General features: G+C 40.5%; 1 protein-coding gene across 1 annotated transcript; it reads left to right on the forward strand.

Annotated features, from left to right (window-relative positions):
• Window positions 1-225: 225 nt before the first annotated feature.
• Window positions 226-2,330, forward strand: TIN1 (tunicamycin induced protein). The gene is made up of 3 exons (XM_010270340.3): window positions 226-675; window positions 754-1,104; window positions 1,196-2,330. The coding sequence occupies exons 1-3, from the start codon at window positions 565-567 to the stop codon at window positions 2,015-2,017; spliced, it is 1,284 nt and encodes a 427-aa protein (XP_010268642.1). The 5' UTR covers window positions 226-564; the 3' UTR covers window positions 2,018-2,330.
• Window positions 2,331-24,087: the final 21,757 nt, after the last annotated feature.

Here is a 24,087-nt window from a genome sequence, read left to right on the forward strand (position 1 = left end):
TCGGAAACTTCTCCCGTACACACGTACTGTGTAAGGTGCGATGTGTGATAGCAAATCTCGATCCGTTCAACGAATATTATCCACACAGTGTATCCAACGGCTTATTTATAAAGTAATTTACACGTGGGCTCTATTTTTCCCGCGTTCTGATTTGATACGCGTGAGCAGTGTAAAACTGAAAACATTCCAAAGACAAACATTAGTTCCACGTTAACCATTCACACCAACGAAGCCAGTTAGCCAGACCAATCGTAGGCATGCTCGCATCATTTTGTTGCTTCTCATTGGTCGAACTAACTCCACGTCAGCATCTCTGTTCTATCCAACAATCATCGTCCATCTAGAACCATCCATACCACACCACTCCTTCCTTTACGAGTACAACGAGACGAGATCCAAAAACTAAACCTGATTTTAAAAGGTTTTTTTCTCTTCGTTCCTTCTTTCCCATAATTCTTTCTTTCTCTCTGTGAACGATCAATCGATCTTCGCTCATATATTATATCTTACTCTCCTTTCTGTTTTTTTCTTTCGGAATTGGGAATTTGGAATCCCTCTTATCTAATGGCGCTTCGATCCCTCTGTCTGATGGGATTTCTTCTCCTCCTTACGATTGGATCGTCCAATGCACAGATATCGACAGCAAAAAATTTGAATCCCTCAAAGGCTATTTCTGTAAGTAATTTTACCAATGCTGTTTCTTTTGTTCTTTTTTGTTAATTTTTTTTCTGAATTTATAATTTATATATTCAGGATTTGAAGGATGCCATCATTAAGGGATTAGGGTTTCAAGCTGATGGCTTCAAGATTTCTGGTTTCGACATCAAGGATGCCTTGGTCGGGCATTCTGTTGCTTATGAGTTCGATATTGAGATCGACAAGAAAGTTCTCCCTTTTAAGTTTCTCGAAGATGTCAACCGATGGGAATACGTGGATCTGCCCATCTTCCGGACCGAGGATCCCTCGGTTTCCGGTTGGCAGACTAGCTTAGTAGATACTCGCGGGTCGCAGGATCATGTTTCCCCTGTTTTGTCCCCCTTTCAGTTGGCTGGCCCCATGGAGCTCTGGATCCAAGATGCCAAGGACATGAGACTTTCGTTACCTGTGAGCTTCCCTTTGTTTTACTTTCTCGATCAGTTCCTGATTAGGGTTTTGTTTTGTTTAGAATTCGTTCTGAATTTTCCTTGTTCTGCAGCATGACGTAGACGCCGGTGTGCTGAAGAAGGTCGTTCTAGCGGAAGGCGCTGTGGTGACGGTTAAAGGCGCCAGGTCCGTCAGCCTGCGCCATCCGCTCGATCTCCCACTCCCCTTGAACCGAACCCACGGGAGCTTTGCCTCTTCCCTTTTAAGTCTTGCCCATCGTCTCCGCGATGCTTCACGCACCCAAGCCGAAGGGGCTCCTTTAGTCTCCCTGAGGATAGTTGGTCCATCATCCCTCACTTCCTCTTCCTCATCGTCCGAATCGGATGGGAAGCTCAAGCTGAAGCGCCTCGCACCGGGACTCGTGGAGTTATCGTCGCCGTCGAGAGGCAAGACGACCGGAGCCGTTGAAGCAGGTGAGGTGACGACGCTTCTGACACCTGAACGATTCACCACAATGTGGCCGGTGGCGTCGGTGAATGGGTCGAACCGAAACCTGATGGGGTTCGAGGCACTACTGTACTCTGTGCTGGGTGAGAAGGCGAATCAGGAAGGGTCGTTTAGGTTGTTGAAGGCGGATGCATCGGCGCAGACGTTTCTGAAGATTGGGTTTAGAGTGGAGAAGCCGTTGAAGGAAGGAGGGGAGGAAGGGATGAACTGGGAGGGGTTTCCGGAATGGAGGACGAAGCCAGAATCGGTGAGGATGCACTTCGAGGTGTTGGCGAAGGTGGAGGGAGAGAAGGTTGTGCCGGAGAGGGTGGTGCAGGTTAATCCTGTAGTTGTGGAAGATAGCGCTGCACCTCATGTCATCACTGGTAACATGACCATGTCGAAGACCCCTGTCATACACCCTCCTCCAAATCCCTTTACCTTGTGAGATCTTTGCTTGGAGCCCGCGGTTTTAACTTTCAACTTTTGAGGAAAAGCTGAAAACTGTAAATAAAGAAACGTTATCAGAAAAAAGTTCCTTTTTTGCTTTTGTTTTCTGGTTTTGGATGGCAATGGAGATGATGAAATTACCGTCTTTTGTTTTTCTTGATAGTCATTTAACATAAGATTGCCAATTGTTAACAGATGATTGAATTGTATAAAGTGAAAATTTTGGTGGGGAGAAGAAGAAATCTCGAGCCCACAAGCAACAGCAGTTAAAGACTATATCTTTATAGAAAATTCATAGTAATTTGTTTTAATTCCCCTATCATTTCGTTTGAATGTTCTGGTCTTGTGGAACAATTTAAATGATTTTAATTTGGCAAATGTAGGCTTCTAGCTGCCTCTCGAGTTTTGTGTTAATTTAGATTGTGGAGCAGTTTCTTGTCGTGGGGTAAGTTCAAAATTCATCCACCTTAAATTTGATTCATGGTTTTGGTTGGGCATTTCACTAGCTAATTTGACTTCATAGGACAAACAGACACGAAATAATTAACCCAACGTTCCGAACCTGTTTCTTAAGTGAGGGCTAAGGAAAATCTGCCATTTTTTTTTTTCTGAATGGGGTTCGCAATTTTTGATAAGCTCTAAAATCAGTATGATATTTGAGTTGTGCATTTCCTAATTTGACTTGCGTTTCAGTCTTCTGATCCTAATCCAAACCTACCCAACATATTCCTCCTCACCGGGAAACCTTTAAGTTGAAATGTTTTTCATTTCAATGGGATTCCATTGCTATAGGCGACTATATTGTGTCTAATTTCTGTTTAGATTCTTTTTTTTTAATAAAATTTAGTATTTGTTATCTCATTGTTCTTAACTATTACCTCTGTTTGTGGTAAAGGGGGGAGGATCATGTTACAGTTTGAATTTACATGGAAGTGGCTGCAAAGAAAGAATGATGGTGTAACAAGTAATACATCGAGAAGAAATGCCCATATCGGCCAAATTGATGAATGGCTCCATGGAGGTATGTTTGGTTTTCCTACCTGGTTCAACATGTTGATCAGTTACTTTGGCCTCAAAAGCTTCTGTTTTAAAATAGTCTTGTGATTTCAGGAATTAGTCAACTATATTGCTAAACAGTTATCTAGATATACTGTAAAATAGCAATCAATTCCAATTTCAAGATAAAAAAGGAACTTGGTTTTACATTCTCAAGAGCATAATGTAGAATAGATATGGAATTGAAACTGAAAGATTTAAGAACAAGGTTTCTGAAGCTGCTGTAATTCCTCTCTTCTCAAGAGGTCAATTTGTATTGATATATATATAGAGAGATCAGTTACAGATAACTATGATAGGATAAGTTACAGCAAAGATAAATATACGAATTATAACAGAAACAGATAAACTATTCTATTGACTCCATGAATTTTGAGAAACAAATGTATCTCAGTAGATTATACATTCTACTGAAGAGATCATCAAGGTAACTAGGTTCCCATGGTTTTTCCTCTAGGTACCTTGTTCCTACGTAGAATGCTTCTTGTAAAAGGTAATTTCAATGATCTGAAGACAAACTACGTACATATTTAACTAAATCAATCATAAATGAATCATAAACATTCGTGGACAGATCAAGAACTGGGAGATGGGCGGTGAGGAAAAAGGAGGCAGCTTTGATGAAGGTGAGGGAGAGAAGGTGAAGGACTTAATGGTTCCGATTATTTGGTTTCCAAAGTGATTGTTGGAAGATTGGGAATTGACCTGGACAGAAAGGGCAAAGAACCTAATTTGGCCGGAAGTGGTGATGCCTGGAGGGTTTCCTAAGAAACCCAGAGCTTCAAGCAATCTCAATGTAATTCATGTCACTAAGGCGTTTTCAAGGCTGAAAGATGGTCTAGTGGATTCAGGGCCGACCAACAAGTATAAAAGAATCCATAAAAGAAGGGGAGTAAAATTTAAAACTGAGTCCTGTGAATCCTAGCTTGGAACATCCTGTCTTCCGAGTTCAAATCAGCCCCCCACAAGACTACTCCCCACAACATCCCACAGCACATCCCCACCATGTATTGGGAATCTCCCGATGATAATACCAGGAATGATGATGTCATCATTGGGAGATGTTTCCAATACACGGCAGGGATGTGCTGTGGGTGTGCCGTGGGACGTTGTGGGGGGCTGATTTGGTCTCGTCTTCCAGAGGGGTTGATAGTATGATCAATCTGGGGGCTCCTCAATGGGAGTAGTCCAAAAAGGGTGATTGTTCAGGGACTACTTGCAGGGTTGAAACTGATATAGATGAGGCCTCTGGTATGCTGGTGCCAGAGGAAAAGGAAATGAAGACAGGAAGTGTGGACTCGAAGACTCTAATTGATAAGGAGGTGAAAGTTGGCAAGACTTTGGGCCTGTTCTTCCTAGGAGAGTAGGAGGTGAAAGTTAAAAGAAAGAGAAAGGAGAAGAATATGAGAAAGTTTCTTGAGGCCTTTGGGGAAGAAATCTGGGATGAGGAGGGAGGTGTAGAAAAATTCGGTGAGGAGGAAGATTCTCCCGGTAGTCGTTGCTTGGTGATGGTGCATTGGCTATGCATTTGTGAGCTTCCCAAAATTCCATTAAGAAAATGAAGAATGATTACAAAGATCATGAGAAAGCACATTTCGGAAGAAACATGGAGCTAAACTCCAGGTGGAAACCTGAGATATTCTAAGAAGGTGCTTTTCTATAGAACTAGTGAATGACCCCGTACTAAGTACGGTGAATCTGTAATGTTAAATTTACATTATGGAATCAATACTGTTAAATTTATATTTATTAATATTTTAAATAATTATTAAAATTTCAAGAAATACTTATTTCAAAAAATAGCTTTTCAATAATTATTAGAATATGGATAGTTTGTTATGATAAGTAGAGGATTAATGATTAATTGAGATTGATAGAATGTAGGCAGAAGTGGTTGTGAATAACCACTTTTGCATTTTATGCATTTTTTTAGGAATGGATTGAAAATGGTGGTAGTGGGTTGTGGGCTTTAGTAGTAACATCTCAAAAAATGCCACATGTCTAGCTTTCTAGAAAAATGAAAATGTTATGTGTCTAAATGGAGGAGAGTTGTAGCCTGGTAGTGGGTTATGAGCTTTAGTAGGAATTTCTCAGCATTGCCACATATCTAGCTTTCTAGAAAATGAGAAGTTCATTTGTCTGAATGGTGGTAGTGGGGTATGGGCTTTAATAGTAATTTCTCAGAAAATGCTATATGTCTAAATTTGAAAAATCCACGTGTTTGAATGGTGGGGACTATAGCCTAAAAGCCTTTCTTTAATATATATGTGTGTGTGTGTGTGTGCTGTCATATTACCCGTCCACTTCAAAGAGGCAGGACCACAGGAGCCTACAACTGGCCAAGAGGTGATGAAGAGGCCAGGGAGGAGTAGAGTTGATGTAACCGTTTCCGGTCACGTATCATTTTTTCGTGATGTGTCAATTTTTTGGCTGAGTACCTCGTCATCTCGTCTGCTCCAAGTGGCCTATGACTCAGAGGTTGAAGTGGAGCTCCCTGGTTGCGAGCTCTCTTGATGAGCTACCTGGTGGTGAGCCACTTTGATGAGCTTTGTCGCACTTTTAGAGGCCTGCAAGGAACCAAATGTTAGAGGACCTGAGGTGGCTTACCCGACGGGGTCACTCCGATGGCTAAGTTAGCACAGTATAGTAGTAGAGAGCTTGAAGATGATATAAGAGAATGAGAGAGCTAGAGAGCAGAGATTACCCATATCTTTTTCTATCATTTTGCATTCCTTTGTTGCCTCATTTTTTCTGCCTTCGCCCCTGGGGGGTGAGGTCTTTATATACTGGAGTCCTCGTGGATTAGGTGGAGCAGTTTTTGGATTCCCGCTGTGATGGGACTTGCTTTCGTGTTAGGTGGGGATAAAGCCACCAACTGGTAAGGTTGCCCATTTTCGCCTTACTCGGGGAGTGGGTGAGATAATATAGCCGTTACAAGTCACAATCCCGTAAAATGCGGGGTACGGAGGTGTGTTCCTCGAGATTGTCAGGTTGGTGCCTATGTCAGGCCGCCAACTCGTGCCAGGGCTAGGTCGTGCCAGGGCCAAGCTGCTAGCTCATGCTAGGGCCGGGCTGCCAGCTCGTGCTAGGGCCAGGTTGCGCCAGGGCCAGGCTGCCAGCTCGTGCTAGGGCCAAGTCACGCCAGGGCCAGGCTGCCAGATCGTGCCAGGGCCAGGTCGCGCTGGGGCCAGGTCACTAGGTCGCGCCTGTGGGACACCATCAACTTAGCAAAGGCAAGTTGTTTCCAAAGTGGTCCTGGGTGTCACCTAGTTGTTCTGAGGTGCCAGGCTACAAGATGGCGAGCTGCCTAGTGGCGAGCTGCCTGCTGTGTTGCATGGTGGTGAGCTGCTTGCTACATGGTGGCGAGCTGCCTGTGAAGTGTCGAGATGTCTAACTTGCCGGGCTATAAGAGGGTGAGCTGTCTGTGGCTAACTGCCCATGGCGAGCTCGAGCTGTCTAGCTGTCAATAGGTTGTACTTAGTTGGCATGATGTGCCAGGTGTCACAATGTAATTAGAGGGCCAAATCAGCCCTCATCATTTGTCCCCACTCCCGAGTTGAAAGTAACTCGGTGAAGAGAGTAGATTTCTCCTTTTGGCTCGTAATTCGACGAGCTCGTAGGCGCTGATTCAATTTCTTAGGCTCTGGGAGCTGCTTGGAAGCGAGTTGCCCGTGAGGCGCCGAGGTTTCTGCCTGTTTGGTACTTTAGCGCTTAGATTCTGGGAGCGACTTGTAGTTCACTCTCCTTGACTTTGCCCATGCCGACGAGGCGGCTGGGTCTTATGCAGTAGTGTTGCCCATGTCGTAGAGGCGATTGGGTCTTAAGCAGTAGTGTGGCCCGTAGGCTTTGGGAGCGACTCGTAGTCTACTCCTGAACTTTGCCCATGCCGTAGAGGCGACTGGGTCTTAAGCAACAGTGTGGCCCTTAGGCTTTGGGGAGCGACTCATAGTCTACTCCTGAACTTTGCCCATGCCGTAGAGGCGACTGGGTCTTAAGCAACAGTGTGGCCCTTAGGCTTCGGGGAGCGACTCATAGTCTACTCCTGAACTTTGCCCATGCCGTAGAGGTGACTGGGTCTTAAGCAGTAGCATGGCCCGTAGGATTTGGGAGCGACTTGTTGTCTAGTCCTGAACTTTGCCCATGCTGTAGAGGCGAATGGGTCTTAAGCAGTCGTGTGGCCCGTAGGCTTTGGGAGCGACTCGTAGTCCATTCCTGAACTTTGCCCATGACGTAGAGGCGAATGGGTCTTATTGTAGCACCGAAGTCTCTGCCTGTGAGGCGCTGGGCTGACCAGGTGCCGAGCTGGATTGATGAGCTTCATTGCTCTTTAGAGACCTGCAAAACACTAAATGTCAAAGGACCTGGGGTGGCTAACCCGTTGAGGTCACTCTGATGGCTAAGTTAGTACTCTCATAGTAGACTGCGAGCTAGAAATCACAATCTAAGAGCTAGAGCTTGCTTACTTATTTCTGAGGCTAGTGCCTTTTTAGTTCGTAAGTTTGTGCCTGGGCCAGGCCGCCAGGTCGCGTCAGGTTGACGGAGGCCGCGCTAGGCCGCCGGGTGGGCATCTTAGAGCTACTTAGTTTATTAGCTCCCTGCACAGTCTTTGAGTTCATAAAAAATGGAAACTATAAAGCGAGAGCTTCAGTTTCTAAAAAGGTGAGGACTTAGCTTTCTGGGAGAAGAGGACTTAGCTTTTTGTAAGATAAGAACTTAGCTTTTGTAGGATGAGAACTTGGCTTTTCGTAGCGTGTTCCCACAGACGACGCCAATTGATGTAACCGTTTCCGGTCACGTATCATTTTTTCGTGATGTGTCAATGTTTTGGTTGAGTACCTCGTCATCTCGTCTGCTCCCAAGTGGCCTGTGACTCAGAGGCCGAAGTGGAGCTCCCTGGTGGTGAGCTCTCTTTGATGAGATGCCTGGTGGTGAGCCACCTTGATGAGCTTTGTCGCTCTTTTAGAGGCCTGCCAAGAACCAAATGTCAGAGGACCCGGGGTGGCTTACCCGGCGGGGTCACTCCGATGGCTAAGTTAGCACAGTATAGTAGTAGAGAGATTGAAGATGATATAAGAGAATGAGAGAGCTAGAGAGCAGAGATTACCCATCCTCTCTTTTTCTATCATTTTGCATACCTTTGTTGCCTCATTTTTTCTACCTTCGCCCTTGGGGGGTGAGGTCTTTATATACTTGAGTCATCGTGGGTTAGATGGAGCAGTTCCTGGATTCCCGCTGTGATGGGACCTGCTTTCATGTTAGGTGGGGATAAAGGCACCAACTGGTAAGATTTCTCATTTCTGCCTGACTCGGGTAGTGGGTGAGCTAATATAATCGTTACAAGTCACATCCCTGTAAAATGCAGGGTACGGAGGTGTGTTCCTCGAGGTTGTCAGGTTGGCGCCTGTGTTAGGCCTCCAGGTCGGTGCCTGGGCCAGGCCGCTAGCTCGTGCTAGGGCCAGGTCGCGCTAGGGCCAAGCTGCCAACTCGTGCCAGGGCCAGACTGCCAACTCGTGCCAGGGCCAGATTGCGCCAGGGCCAGGCTGCTAGCTCGTGCCAGGGCCAGGCTGCCAGCTTGTGCCAGGGCTAGGTCGCGCCAGGGCTTGGTCACCAGGTCGCACCTATGGGACACCATCAACTTAGCAAAGGCAAGTTGTTGCCAAAGTGGTCCCGGGTATCACCTAGTTGTTCTGAGGTGCCAGGCTACAAGATGGCAAACCTAGTGGCGAGCTGCCTGTGTGTTGCATGGTGGTGAATTGCCTAGTGGTGAGCTGCTTGCTTCATAGTGGCGAGCTGCCTATGAAGTGTCGAGTTGTCTAAGTTGCCAGGTTATAAGAGGGTGAGCTATCTGTGGCGAGTTGCCCGTGGCGAGCTACCTGTGGTGAACTGCCTTTGGCGAGCTGCCTGTGGCGAGCTCGAGCTGTCTAGCTGTCAAGAGGCTGTACTTAGTTGGCATGATGTGCCAGGTGTCACAATGTCATTGGAGGGCCAAATCAGCCCTCATCATTTGCCCCCCACTCTTGAGTTGAAAGTAACTCGGTGAAGGGAGTAGATTTCTCCTTTTGGCCCGTAATTCGACGAGCTTGTAGGTGATGATTCAGTTTCTTAGGATATGGGAGCTGCTTGGAAGCGAGCTGCCCGTGAGGCGCCGAGGTTTCTACCAGTTCGGTACCTTAGATTCTGGGAGTGACTTGTAGTCCACTCTCCTTGACTTTGCCCATGCTGACGAGGCGGCTAGGTCTTGTGCAGTAGTGTTGCCCATGCCGTAGAGGCAACTGGGTCTTAAGCAGTAGATTGGCCCGCAGGCTTTGGGAGCGACTCGTAGTCTACTCCTGAACTTTGCCCATGCCATAGAGGAGACTGGGTCTTAAGCAGCAGTGTGGCCCTTAGGCTTCGGGGAGCGACTCGTAGTCTACTCTTGAACTTTGCCCATGCCGTAGAGGCGACTAGGTCTTAAGCAGTAGTGTTGCCCATGCTGTAGAGGCGACTGGGTCTTAAGCAACAGTGTGGCCCTTAGGCTTCGGGGAGCGACTCGTAGTCTTCTCCTGAACTTTGCCCATGCCGTAGAGGCGACTGGGTCTTAAGCAGTAGTGTGGCCCATAGGTTTTGGGAGCGACTCGTACTCCACTCCTGAACTTTGCCTATGCCGTAGAGGCGAATGGGTCTTAAGCAGTAGTGTGGCCCGTAGGCTTTGGAAGCGACTCGTAGTCCACTCCTAAACTTTGCCCATGCCGTAGAGGCGAACGGGTCTTATTGTAGCGTTGAAGTCTCTGCCTGTGAGGTGCCGAGCTGCCTGGGTACCGAGCTGCTTGTGAGGCGTTGGGCTGACCAGGTGCCGAGCTGGATTGATTAGCTTCGTTGCTCTTTAGAGACCTGCAAGGAATTAAATGTCAGAGGACCCGGGGTGGCTAACCCGGTGAGGTCACTCCGATGGCTAAGTTAATACTCTCATAGTAGACTGCGAGCTAGAAATCACAATCTAAGAGCTAGAACTTGCTTACTTGTTTCTGAGGCTGGTGCCTTTTCAGTTTGTAAGTTTGCGCCTGGGCCAAGCCGTCAGGTCGACGCTCGTGCCAGGTCGTGTCAGGTCGGCGCAGGCCACGCCAGGCCGCCGGGTGGGCGTCTTAGAGCTACTTAGTCTGTTAGCTCCCTGCACATTCTTTGAGTTCATAAAAAATGGAAACTATAAAGCGAGAGCTTCAGTTTCTAAAAAGGTGAGGACTTAGCTTTCTGGGAGAAGAGGACTTAGCTTTTGTAGGATGAGAACTTGGCTTTTCGTAGTGTGTTCCCATAGACGACGCCAATTGATGTAACCGTTTCCGGTCACGTATCATTTTTTCGTGATGTGTCAATTTTTTGGCAAAGTACCTCGTCATCTCGTCTGCTCCCAAGTGGCCCGTGACTCAGAGGCTGAAGTGGAGCTCCCTGGTTGCGAGCTCTCTTGATGAGCTACTTGGTGGTGAGCCACCTTGATGAGCTTTGTTGCTCTTTTAAAGGCCTACAAGGAACCAAATGTTAGAGGACCCGGGGTGGCTTACCCAACGGGGTCACTTCGATGGCTAAGTTAGCACAGTTTAGTAGTAGAGAGCTTGAAGATGATATAAGAGAATGAGAGAGCTAGAGAGCAGAGATTACCCATCCTCTCTTTTTCTATCATTTTGCATACCTTTGTTGCCTCATTTTTTCTGCCTTTGCCCCTGGGGGGTGAGGTCTTTATATACTGGAGTCCTCGTGGGTTAGGTGGAGCAGTTTCTGGATTCCCGCTGTGATGGGACCTGCTTTCGTGTTAGGTGGGGATAAAGCTACCAATTGGTAAGGTTGCCCATTTCCGCCTAACTCGGGGAGTGGGTGAGCTAATATAGCCGTTACAAGTCACAATCTCGTAAAATGCAGGGTACGGAGGTGTGTTCCTCGAGGTTGTCAGGTTGGCGCCTGTGTCAGGCTGCCAGTTTGGTGCCTGGGCCAGGCCGCCAGGCTGCCAGTTCGTGCCAGGGCCAGGTCACGCCAGGGTAGGCTGCCAGCTTGTGCCAGGGCCAGGTTGCGCCAGGGCCAGGCTGCTAGCTCGTGCCAGGGCCAGGTCGCGCCTGTGCCAGGCTGCGCCTGTGGGACACCATCAACTTAGCAAAGGCAAGTTGTTGCCAAAGTGGTCCCGAGTGTCACCTAGTTGTTCTGAGGTGCCAGGCTACAAGATGGCGTGCTGCCTAGTGGCGAGTTGCCTGTGTGTTGCATGGTGGCGAGTTGCCTAGTGGCAAACTGCCTGTGAAGTGCCGAGTTGTCTAAGTTGCCATGTTATAAGAGGGTGAGCTGTTTGTGGCGAGCTGCCCATGGCGAGCTCGAACTGTCTAGCTGTCAAGAGGCTGTACTTAGTTGGCATGATGTGCCAGGTGTCACAATGTCACAATGTCAAAATGTCAAGGAGGCCTTGAAGGACAGCAATGGCCCAAAATTCAAGAGAGTATAGAGAGTTTCTTTGCTTGAGCAAAACAAAAACTCTAGGACAATCTTGAATTGTGATGCTCACACCAGTGTGGCTGTTACCAATGTTGGAGTTTAAATGGAGGTAGATAAAGTCAGTAGTAATGTTGCACACTTGCAGTTATTCTGGAGTCTGGACATGGAGACTAAAGCCACATATGTAAAGCACGCATAGGCAATCACAAAATGGAGTGTCATTCACTGAAGTCAAGATTCAAGAGGGATGACTAGTTGCTCATCATCCAATATTTGTTTGTTCCTTTGTGTACTATTGAAATCTAGTAGGAAAAATCAGTATGCCTGTACTGTGTCACTGTCATAGGTTATCAACATATATTGTATTGAAAACTTTTAGTTATTCTAATCTTCCAATAAAAAAAGTGTGTTGGGAGTTTGAATCTGGTCACCGGCTATTCCAAATCTACTATTTGTTATAAAACTGCAAATATTGTTAGAAGGGTGTTATTGAAAATGACCAAGGAGACAGCCTTATTTGTCATGTTTATCCTGAAATCATCAATACAATTTAGCAAGTTTAGAGATCAGAACCTGGAAACTAATAGTTGTGTGGATATACTCATCAAAATAAGCTGGTAAGCCAGAGACTAGCCCTGCTTACGATTAGTACTTGGATTTAAGTCACGTTTAAGATGTCGACTGGCTGGGTCCAGTATGGGTTGGGCTTGACCCAAATTGACTAGGTAGTCCACACCTAAATCCGTCTTGGCCCGTTAATAGAATGGGCTACGGTATGAAGCGGGGCAATCAGACCAAAACAAGAGATGGGAACATGTTTTAATAAAAAAGAACATAAATAGGAAAAGGTGAAGGAAGGGAAACACTAGAATATTAATAGTAATAGGAATATAAGTATTAAAAACACACTGGGTTTCTTCAAATATGACGTCTGAAACCCAAACCCGTTCCACTAGCTAGGGGTGCAAGTTGGACAGGTTGGACTACCAAGCTTCACCCTAAAATTTGGGTTTAAGGCCTGAGTCTGGATTGAGCCTGATCTTTTCAATTTGAGCCCAGCCCACACTGTAATTTGATGTATTTGGGTTAGATTCGGGCCTGGGCCAGGCTTGAGTTTATCAATGAACCCATTCTAAAATTATATATGTATATATGTATTTATGTAACTATATATATATATATATATATATATATGTATGTATATAGGTAAATATGTATGCAAAATTTATATATATACATATGTATGTATGAACGTATATTGTTGGGCCAGGCTTAGGCTGGGTTTGGGTTACTTAGGGGTTAGGCCTGGGCTCAGCCCGAACAATAAAAAAATCCGACTTCTTGGGCACAAGCCCAACCTGAAGATTGAAAATCTAAACCCCTATGTAAAATTTCGAGCTGGATTAGTTCGGTCTCGGGCTAGTCCTAGGTCTGTGACTTTGTTGTAGTGCATGGGCCAGTCTAGCTTGTACTGACATATTTTGTTTGTTGTTGGAACTTGGAAGAATAGAGAGAAAGAGAGCATTGTAACACTGGAGGGCGGTTTCTCAAAAATATTTGCATAGCAACATCTGGAAGATGGTTTGTGTTTAGTACCATTTTCGTTGTTTCAAGGAAATGTTTGGGATCGATTCAAGGTTTTAAAAACTGATCCAGAAATGAAACCACTTTGACCACCAGTTTTCAGGTCAGCGGTTGACCATCCAGTTGAATGGTTCAGCGGGTGTAATCTATTTGCCCTGTTAGGGTAAAAAGGATGATATATATGTCTCATTAAGAGAAGTGGGGGTGGTTGTTGGCCGGAAAAGGGAAGAAAGAAAAGAAAAGAAAGAAGAAAGAGAGAAAGAAAGGAAAGGAAGAGATGCTCACCGGCGATGGTGGTGACAGAAAACAGCGGCGACATTTCTCCCTGACCCTTTCTGCTCTCTCTCTCTCTCTCTCTCATCTTAGTGATCTCAGATCTTAGATCTCATTTCAGTCTCCCCCATCTCTGCATTACTTTTTTTCTCTGTTAATGATTCTTTAAATAAAAAATAAATATTTTATTAAACAATGAACTGCTGAACGGGTCGACGGGTTTAGTGGTTCAATCGCCCGGGTTAGCAGTTCTCTAACCCTTCAATATTTTTTGGGAAAACTCCCAATTAATACCTTGTACTTTGCGCCTAGTGCCACTATGGTCCCCAAACTTTAAAATGCAACAATTTAGTACATGAACTTTCAAAATGTGTCAATTCAGTAACTACCGTTAACTAGCCATCAAGTGGGCAATTTGAAAAAGATACAAATCCCCTTCAAGTTACATTGACAAAAATTGACAATCCTAAACCCTTGTTTCTTCTATTCAAGAAAGTTGGGGGCACATTTTAGTGGGCAATTTGGACCCAGCTTTCTTGAATAAAAGAGACAAGGATTTAGGGCTGTTAATTTTTTTGTCAATGTTTGGATGGTTAATAAAGAAAATTAGATGACACTTGAAGGGCATTTGTGTCTATTTAAAGACATTTAATAGCTGGTTAACGGTAGGTACTGGATTGACATGTTTTGAAAGTTTGGATATTGAATTGTCACAATTTAAAGTTGGGGGACCAAAGTGACATTAGGCCCAAAGTACAAGTACTAATCGGAAATTTTCTTTTTTAGCAAAATAACAGTTCAAGGCCAAAATGGAACCGATGATTTGACTGGTTCATGAGCCTAATGGTTTGACCTTCCGGTCTGGTCCAGTTTTCAAAATAATGGGTTGATAGGTTGAAATTGGTAAGAAATATGAGTTATCACATCACAAAGAGAATCATGCCTGTGGAGGATTAGTCATTGTTTAGAGTAAAAAAGGTCAAATTCCAAATTTCAGGTAAAAACAACAAATTGTATTGATTAATTCAAAACGTTTATGATTGCTGATAAAAAAATTCAAAATGTTTATGATATGTCACGGATAACTCATATTTCATACCAATTTCTATTGATCAATCTCAAACGTTTCATCAAGAAATGGCAGTGGTATCAAACACAACCATATCATTGGAAACAGTATTTCTCTCTACTTCCCATTTACACTTGTGGAAACTAATCATGATTTTTGTGCATCTAGGAATTAGTAAATCCTTTTTCAACTCGAATTTTCGAGTTGTTTCTCGAGCATCTCAATTTCTGAGAAAACAGTGCTGCATTGGTATGCTGTTTTTTATTTTCTCAGAAAACATTTCTTTTTTGGTTTGAAACCATTGCTGTCATATAGTTATTTTTTAATGCCACACCAACTTAATGTTGCTAGCATAATGTATGTGTTTGGTTTCATTTATGTTTATTGAATAAACCTTTGTATTTTATTTGTTGGTAAAACCGAGAAATGCAATAATTGTAACCGTTTATGACAAGTAGGTGCCACTTCAGCGTAACAGTGAATAAATGCTTGACTGTTTGTGGAAGCCTTAAAAAATAATTTCTACAAACAACTGGCATGCGCATAAACCAAAGTTCACTTTTTATATTTTTGATTTATGCAAAAGAGCAATAGAGAGAAAATGCTGAGATGGCGCCTATGTGGCACTATCAATAAACATTTATTGAATAACGTAAATGGAACCAAACATCCACAATATAAAAACGAAAACTCAGACCATATGCCTTTCCTAATTTCCAAGGCATGGTTTGAGAAAATGTTTTTTTGGGAAAACGCCCAACCAAATAGTCAGTTTTCTTCAGAAAACAGATTCAGACATGGTGCTGATGTGATGCTTTTTCGTTCCATAAAAGGTCCTTGTTGCCGGTTCCAAAAATAAATCAAAACCATTTAACTTGAAAACAGACTGTTTCTCAAAACACAATTACAAAATCAAGATACTCTTGGTTTTTATATGATTTTTGTTTTCAAGACTGAAACAAAAAATATATTCTTCAATTCCTAGTTTCAAAAACATGTTTTCATCCATCATGTTTCTTTCACAAAAAAAAAAAAAATCTATTATCACGCTTCATAAATCATATAATTTTTGTCACAAAATATATTTTTGTTTTAAAAATCATTATTTTAATGATTCAAAAAACATGTATGGTTTTTTGAATTAAAACAACCTATTTTTCCTTCAAACACAAAAACAAAGTTCAAAATATGTCATTATTATTATTTTTATATAACAGTTCAAAAAGTAAATGAAAACAAAAACATTGATGTTATAGAACGCCCCCTAAATTGTATAATGAAACTGAACACATGCAATTGATAATTTGATGACAATTGTTGTAATTGATATTTTGTATGTTGGGTAGCTCTGTGATTTGTAGTTGCACCTCCACCCGAAAGGCCTAAGATCGGATATCATTTCACACTGGGAGCACTATTGCCTAGATGTGTAAAGTATGCCATGCCATATCGGCAAAGAGATGATTTTGCAAATTGCTCGTGCTATGCTGGCATGTGGGCCTAGGCAGGTTATGCTTCTGCCTATGCTTGTCTAGCTCAGAATCCATTAAAAGTTAAGCCCAGCATGGCCCATGCATGAGCCCAAGTGGTCTCATGCCCAAGGTTTAAAGTATCGATATGATATGAGTTTCGGTCATATCGTATTGGTACTTAGAAACGATTGATATATACTTCTTTTTTAGTTTGTTTTCAAATTTCAAAGTTTAGTTTTTTGGGAAGCTTATAAGATATTTTTTATTATTAACCTCATTATTTTCTTTAATGAGGTATTTTTGTCATCTGATTTTGATTTAGATTTAGATCATCTGATTTTAGTGAAATATTTGGTGAAGTGTCGAACCCTCCTCTATCTTATAGCCTGTTTTAAGCATCAAACTAATCTTTCAAACATATACACATTTTCAAGCTTTCATAATTTATATAACTTCTCTCGTAGTCCAGAATCTTAGTACCTGTACTAAAACAAAACTCTACGGAATTGTGAACATCGAAGGTATTAAGAGATTACGTGCCATGGTGATAAAAATCAGATAATTTTTTCATATTCTTTTTAGCAAGTTAAAATATCAAATCATTTAATTCCTCGGAGTCAAGGGAATCTATTAAATTACTAAAATTAGCTTGTAAATAAAAATTATCTTTAGTAAATGAACTTGATGATGAAGTAGAATTAGATTGTTGTCTTTTATTTATTAGTGACCAAACTCTAACTGTTCCACTACTAGAACTAATAGGAGTTGTACAAGCTCTCTTATGTCCTAACATTTGAGATTTATATACACTATACATTTCAAATAATAAATTATTAATTTCATCTTTTTTGGTTCTAATTTCACTTTGCACATTTTCATAATAAGATTCAAGTAAAACATTTAAACCATTTTTTCGAATCCTAGGATCTAATATTGTAACTAAATAATAGAGAGGAGAAATATTTGCCTTATAATTTTTAAATTTATCTTTCATTGTGTTAATAATATTTTAAAATTATAAATTATTTCTATATCTTGAAAAGAATTCACTAATTATAAATAATTAATATAAGAAGTTGAGTAATCAACACTCGAAAATACATTAGTTGTATCATACAAAGTTTGTAAAAGGTCTTTTATACAAATTGTTATTTTCCAATCATCATTATGTATAAAATCTTTGGGCATTTTCTCAATATAAAAAGTAGTAAAAATATCTTTGTATGAAATAAAATTTTCTAATATTCATAATACATTTTTTAATTTTAGAAATGTGAGTAGAAATAATATTTAACGCATCTTGTACACATAAATTTAAGATGTGACAAGCATATCTAATATGAAATAATTTACCATTTAAACATGATTTTAATTTAGATTTTAAAATATTTATTTTTGAATCATTATTACTAGCATGGTCGAAATTAATAAAAACATTATGTAGCCGCTCAAGTCTTGTAACGCTTAAAATTCTCTTTTGCAAAAGCCAATTTCATCTATAAAATGCCTTGTAATACAAATATAACTAATATTATTTTTTGATGTCCAAATGTCAGATATAAGTGAAATTTTAGAATTAAGAATTGACAAAGTTGAAATTAAATTTTTTATATGGATAAAATAAATTTAAAGCATCTTCTCAAATTGTAATTCTAGAAACTATTTTAAACTAATGATTTACTGATTGTCTCATTTTTCTTAGAAATATTGTAAATTACTAGTAAAACCCACACCCAATTTGTAATTGATTTGATTTTAATTATTTTAAAGATGATTAGCCATATGTCTAGCCAAATGGCCAACACCACCATTGCTGTTATAACTAAAACCCTTCTTACATTTCATGCAAATAGCTCTTTTTTCCTTTCTCTCAAGATTTTCTATAATAAACGTTTCCTAGACTGGCTTGGATTTTTTTCTTTCCCCTAGTAGCAGTGTTAGAGGTGGCTTCGACAACATAAGGTATAGAAGCACTAGCACTCATATTGGTGTTGTCACACTGTGATTATATATCCTCAAAGCCAAACATGTTGGGAAAGCCAAAGGGATTTTGAAGGGAATCAACCATTTTTAACATTTGTAATATTAAAACCCTAAAAAATAAAAATTAATTGCAACTTAATCAGTCCGCCATTCCAAAATCCCAATTTAGTTTTCAAGTGATGAAGTTTTTAAGCCTCCCAAATTACTAACTTGAGATACTTGATCAAGAATTTCTTTAAATGAAACCTGAGTAAAGTTGAATAGGGAGTAAAAGATAAAAAGAGAATATGAGAGTATGAGATGGTGTGATGAGAATAAGGGAGGGTAAAGGTATTTATAGGAATTCAAATTAATTTAGTTAACCAAAATACCCTTTAAAAATAGTCATTTTATAGTTATTGGGAGGGGTATTTAGGTCTTTCATAAAATTAATTATCACTTTAACAAAATGCCTTTTAAACTAGTTGTTGTGTAACTTGTTAGGGAGCATTATTGTTATTTTCTCTCCCCGAAAGCTAAAATATATAAATATCCCTCGAACTAATTGTTTATAATTGTTGGGGGTATTTATATAAAACAAACTCCCCTACTAAGAAAAAAAAAAAAAAAAGCTATTGAGGACCCCCAACGGTTATACTCTTTGGTGGACCGGTTTTGTACCATGCCATGTCGTATTAACAAGTCATGCCAGCATGACACATTTTGTTATGTCATGTGGTGCTAACCCATGAGCCTTAAAACCTAAGCCCGACATATCCCAAGGGTACGGCCCCAATTGCTATAGTGAGCAGTCCATATTGTGACAAGCAGTTCCGATCCACGAGCGGAACAGCCCAGTTTACAGATCTATTGTTGCCACTTGCCACTACTCTCAAGTGGTTGAAATATGGTAATTCGGATAGTTAACTTGCTAGCAAAGCCAAAGGCCCCGTGAATGGACAGTATTTGGCGTTTATGTAGTTGTTGACGCTTTCCATGTATCTGAAACATATAAGATCAAATGGTACATCAAGTCATCAATCATCACAATGGCATGAGAACACCCTACACCAGGCAACAAACATGGTTTGATGGTTTTTATTTTTCAATTCGGGTTTTGGTTATTCTATCCCAAACAAAATCCCCCCAAAAAATTCTGAGGATTTCAGTTTTTTTTTTTTTTTAAAAAAAACCTATAAATACAAATGAAAAATTAGCCCAAAATCCCAAAATTTCAGGATTTATTTTCGAAATTTCATTTCATATTTGGAATTCTAACAATTTTGGCAACAAGTTCATAAAAATTCCACAAATTTACCCGTCTCATTTCTCAACCCAAAAGTAGAGAAAGGAAGGAAAAAATAGGAAACCTTTAAAAATCTCTTACCTTTCCCTTCCAGTTGTGAATGTATGTAACATATAATGTTGCCTCGTGTACTTGAAACACTGAGGTGTTGATTTATGATTGGTTATAAAGCCAAAGACATGGGAATGGGTGAGCATGAGCACTTGATTAAAAACTGGAGCCATGAATTCTACGAAATCAGATATGAGTTCAGTTGTCGAGGCATGACATAGCTCTGCCATTTTCGTGACAAAGAAAGAAAAGAATGACTGAGGTCTGAGGGGGGGGCTTGATTGATTCTGGCACAAAAACCATATTGATAGAAAACCCAGAGCACATTTGCTGTGTTGAGCAAGCGAAAGAGAAACAAACCCCAAAAAAAGAAAAAGGCTGTTACCTGTTAGTGCGGCTAAACTTGCGCATGCATGTCTATGAATCACCTTTAGTCATTAAAGGGAGCAGTTGGTGTACCATTTTGGCATAAGCATTGCCTGAGTGCCAGCATGGGGATATGGAATGGAACTGAAGGATGTGAAAACGACGAAAGCTCTGGGGGGCTAAGAACAGAACAGATGTATTAAAATATAAAAACTACGTTTTGCTCTTCTGAGAGTGAGGTATCAGCTGACGTCTTATCGGACGGTGTAATAGGACTGAAATACTACGGCCACCATTTGGAAGCTTTGATTAAATGAAGACACAGAAGCAGACAAGAGCCTATGAATATAAAACCTTGAATCATGAGAAGCCGAAAAAGACGCATCAGTCGTAGCTATGCTCCACCATACTGTTGTTAATTTCTATGTCCAGTTACGGTTCTCTTGGCATCTCACGCTCCTGTGAGGCCTCCTCAAACCGTAAACATGTTGAAAAGGATTTGGGAGGGTTGGTTGGGTGAGTTGGGTCCCCCTGGCAGCTGCCCCACCATCCCTTATTATTGATTCAGATTATTCTGGACCACCAGACCCAACTTTGCTCTTGCTGCAGCCTGCAGGCATGGCGTGTGATCGTGTATGCTGACTTGAGAACACCAGAATCACCCACTGACCCACACGCATTTGGACATTTCGTCGTAGATGTGGCATGCAATGCAACCATTCGATGCAATTATGCAAATCAACATCATCACTGGTTTCTCTCTGTACTCTCATCTCAATTCCCATCTCTCTGTTGTATAGTAATGGCAGATCTTGAACCCATCTCAATTCTCAATTCAATTTGATTGAATTGTTCAAAGTCCATAAAAGACTAAATAGTGGTAGAATCAATGGGTGAGGTTAGGGTGAGAAGCAGTAAGGGTTTTGGCTTCTATATATTTTGTATTCTTTTGTATTTAATTGAGAGACAAGATACTGTATATGAGATATAGGTTGTCTCTTGTACAAACTTTTTCTTGTTCTTTTCTAATGTGTCAAAAGGGCAATTACCGAATGCTGGTCCCCGCTATATATATCCTGTGTCTTGGGACTTCTTGGCCTAGTTGGGAGGGGTGGATTGCATATTAACCTAATCTTCCACCGTTGCTTTTCTGCACTTCATTTGCTCTAAAGTTTGGTATATTAAAGTGTAATAATTACACTAAGAAGTATATTGGTATTGGTGAACTTTTCTTTTTGAATGCATAGAATGTTGTTCTGAATTTTAAAAATGATCAAATATCTATTTTGACCCCATATATGAAAGTTTTTTATTGTTTATTTTGAGGGTATCATTGGAAAATAAAAAGTTGTATTATTGCACTTTAAGAGATAAGAGATAAGAGGAAACAAACAAACATTTAAGCTTGAACTCACTTTCTCACACTTTCTCACTGCTTCGGATTTTATCATTGCACTAAGCAAAGGTACCCCTTCTGTGTTAAGTAGGGGTGGATTCGAGCTGAGCCGAATATTTGGGTATTCGAGCTCGACTCGCAAGAATAGTATCAGGCTTGAGCTCGAGCTCGACTATAAGCCAAGTTTTTTTTTTTTAAAATAAAAATTGTATGTATAAAATATTTTCTTTTATTTTTTAGACAAAAAAATAAGAATTATAAAAATTATTTACTATTACACATGAAAAATAAAAATATTATGTATGTATATAATAAAAATTATTTATTTAATACTAGGCTTGCGAGCCCACGAAATGAGTTTCATTGGATTCGGGCTCGGCTCGATTAACAAATGAGTCTATATATCGGGCTCAAATTCGACTCAAAACTTGATTTAAACTGAGCCAAACCGAATTTTTTATGAGCCGAGTTCGAATAATTTGTGAAAGGCTAGACTCGTGGCCACCCCTAGTGTTAAGGTATAAATGAATTTTTTGGAAGCTGACTAAAATATTCATGCTCACAATATTCCTAAAAGTACTTTTTCTCTTAACTTTCTGTCTATTATTTTCTACCGAACCAAATATAAGTTTATTGAAACAACTTGAGGGATTCTTTTTTTTAAGAAACATAAGACCATACAATACAGACATTTAGCCATATTCTTCAACCAAGGAGGACCAAAAGCTGCACATCCAAACCAACTTTCCTGTTTGGAACAGTGGTGGATACCATGAGCCACACGATTAGCAGTCCTGCTAATCCAAACAAAAGATATATTATTAAATCGAAATTGTTGAGAGAAGCTTCTCCATGAACTTTGTTGGGCAGGCCAGAGAGAAGATTGAATCCGATTCAAGAATCATATCTTGAATTCCATAACTAACTGCTTTCACGAAACCCCTTGCATAGCCAATGCTTCCAAAGAGAGAACAGATGAAGCCGATACCTTTGCACCCTGTGCCGAGATCATTCCTCCTGAGGAACATCTAATTATAAAAGTATAAAACCAATAGCAGTACTTATCTGATTTCGCAAAGCAGCAGCAGAATTTAATTTCATACATCCTTGGGGAGGAAAAACCTAAAACCCTCCACCCTTGTAGAGAGTTGTTCCAATCTCCGTCTCTGAGCAGAGGTAACAATCTTCATGGATGGGGTCTGAACACCATGATAAGTTAACCCATTTCATCCTGCCTTAATTGATCTTTCCACCTAATAAAGGAGCCACTCATTGAACCATGAAAAAGACTAATTACCCATAATTATTCCAAGCTCAAACCAAATAGCTCGCACTAATTAATCAAAGCACTCACCTTAGACAAAAACACAGTTCTCTGGCTTTAGTATGCTCTTCAGGAACTATGTTTTGTTCTTTTGGGTGGGGCTTATAAGAGGAAAAACTATCTTCTTCAGCAACTAAAAGTCTAAAACGCGGAGGCTAGCATTGTATTGTTAATTAAAATTGTGCATTTCAAAGGTGTTCATTCATTTTGGTAGAAACATATTACCAAAACAGCATAAATGTAACATAAATCATTTTATTTTTGTGGGTTTTATGTTGTTTTAGTTTCACATTCAAATGATTCAATAAGAAATTCATTCAGATGTATTATGCCAGAATGTAAGAAAACATAAAAGAAGATGCAAAGTTCGTTATTCTTAATGTATAATGGATACAACACTAACGGATAAACTAGTTTTTAATTATATGATCGAGTTAGGTTTCACAATGCTATCTTAAATCCAAATACTGAGAATATACATGGTAGAACAAACATTGTAAATATCCTTGTATGTATATTATATGGTCAAATTTCACATTCTGGTTGTTTGTACTTTGTACCTTATTTTGTTTGTAATATATTCTTTCTTTTACAATTGAAGATTCGTGTTCGTAGGAGTCTGCAGGCAGAAGTTTGTTTGTCGGTGATCAATAATTTAAGATTCTGTTTCAGAAGAGTGCAAATACAATTGTCTCATTTAAAAAATGTGAAGTCGCTTCAGTTTTATAATGATAATTTCTTATTTTGTTAAATGCTTTTATTTGTGATGGGTGTAAATATGAATTTCTTGGTCAACATTTTCGCTCTTGAAATTCATGATTACTGTTGTGTTCAATACACAAATGCACTCTTATCAAATATCTGCAAAACTTAACCATAATGATAAATGAACCAAACAACATTTGCATTCTTCTGATAGAACCTAAGGCCGCATTTGGAAGGAGTATATATTTGTATGTATTTGTACAGATACAAATATGTGATTGCAAAATCTTGTATTTTGTATGTATTTGTACTGTATATATTTGTATTTGTACTCTTTTTAAAAGCACAAATACAAATATATAGAATACAAAACCTTATATTTTGTATGTATTTACACTATATATGTTTGTATTTATACTCTTCCCGAACTGATGGTAAGTTTTGCATGTATTTACACTATATATGTATTTACACTAATTAGAAACATTTGGGGCAGACAAGGGAGGGTAGCAGTTTAATTAATAAATAATGATTCGAAGATGATAATTTTACAAATGGATATTGCATTGAACAGAATGAAACAGTAAAAGTCATGGTTTTTAAAACCGAACCGGTCAGGGATCTGGTTGTCAGTTTGAACGGTCCGACCGTTTGACCCGAACGACTGGCCCGTTCTAACAAAAAAATTAAAAAATGGTCAAAACCGTTCAAATGGTTTGAGCAGTTAACCAGCTGGTTCAGCGGTTTGCTGACCAAAATCAACGGTTTTGGGGAAAAACCAGGAACCGGTCCGGTCTGACCATCCGATCTGATCCGGTTTTGAAAACCATGGTAAAAATAGTTGATCCCCTATATCTGGGACAAGGATTAGATGATGGTAAGGTCCCTTCTTAATATGGAACATCTATTCATTAGAGGGTGAGCTAGAAAAAAAAAAAAAAACTGAATTGAATTGAAAAACCAACTGAAACCGAAAAGAAAATCTGGTTAATCAAATTAGTCGGTTCAATATTTTTAAAAACCAAAGGTACTGGTTCGATTTCGGTTATTCAATAT

The sequence above is a fragment of the Nelumbo nucifera genome, chromosome 1 (assembly GCF_055504915.1).
Source record: "Nelumbo nucifera cultivar China Antique chromosome 1, China Antique-T2T, whole genome shotgun sequence".
NCBI lineage: Eukaryota > Viridiplantae > Streptophyta > Magnoliopsida > Proteales > Nelumbonaceae > Nelumbo > Nelumbo nucifera.

What these genes read in the sequence shown, in the direction of transcription:
- TIN1 (XM_010270340.3), top strand. Translation starts at nt 565, where the DNA reads ATGGCGCTTCGATCCCTCTGTCTGATGGGATTTCTTCTCCTCCTTACG. An exon ending in ATCCCTCAAAGGCTATTTCT is followed by an intron (nt 676 to 753) that starts GTAAGTAATTTT and finishes TTATATATTCAG; the next exon opens with GATTTGAAGGATGCCATCAT. An exon ending in ACATGAGACTTTCGTTACCT is followed by an intron (nt 1,105 to 1,195) that starts GTGAGCTTCCCT and finishes CTTGTTCTGCAG; the next exon opens with CATGACGTAGACGCCGGTGT.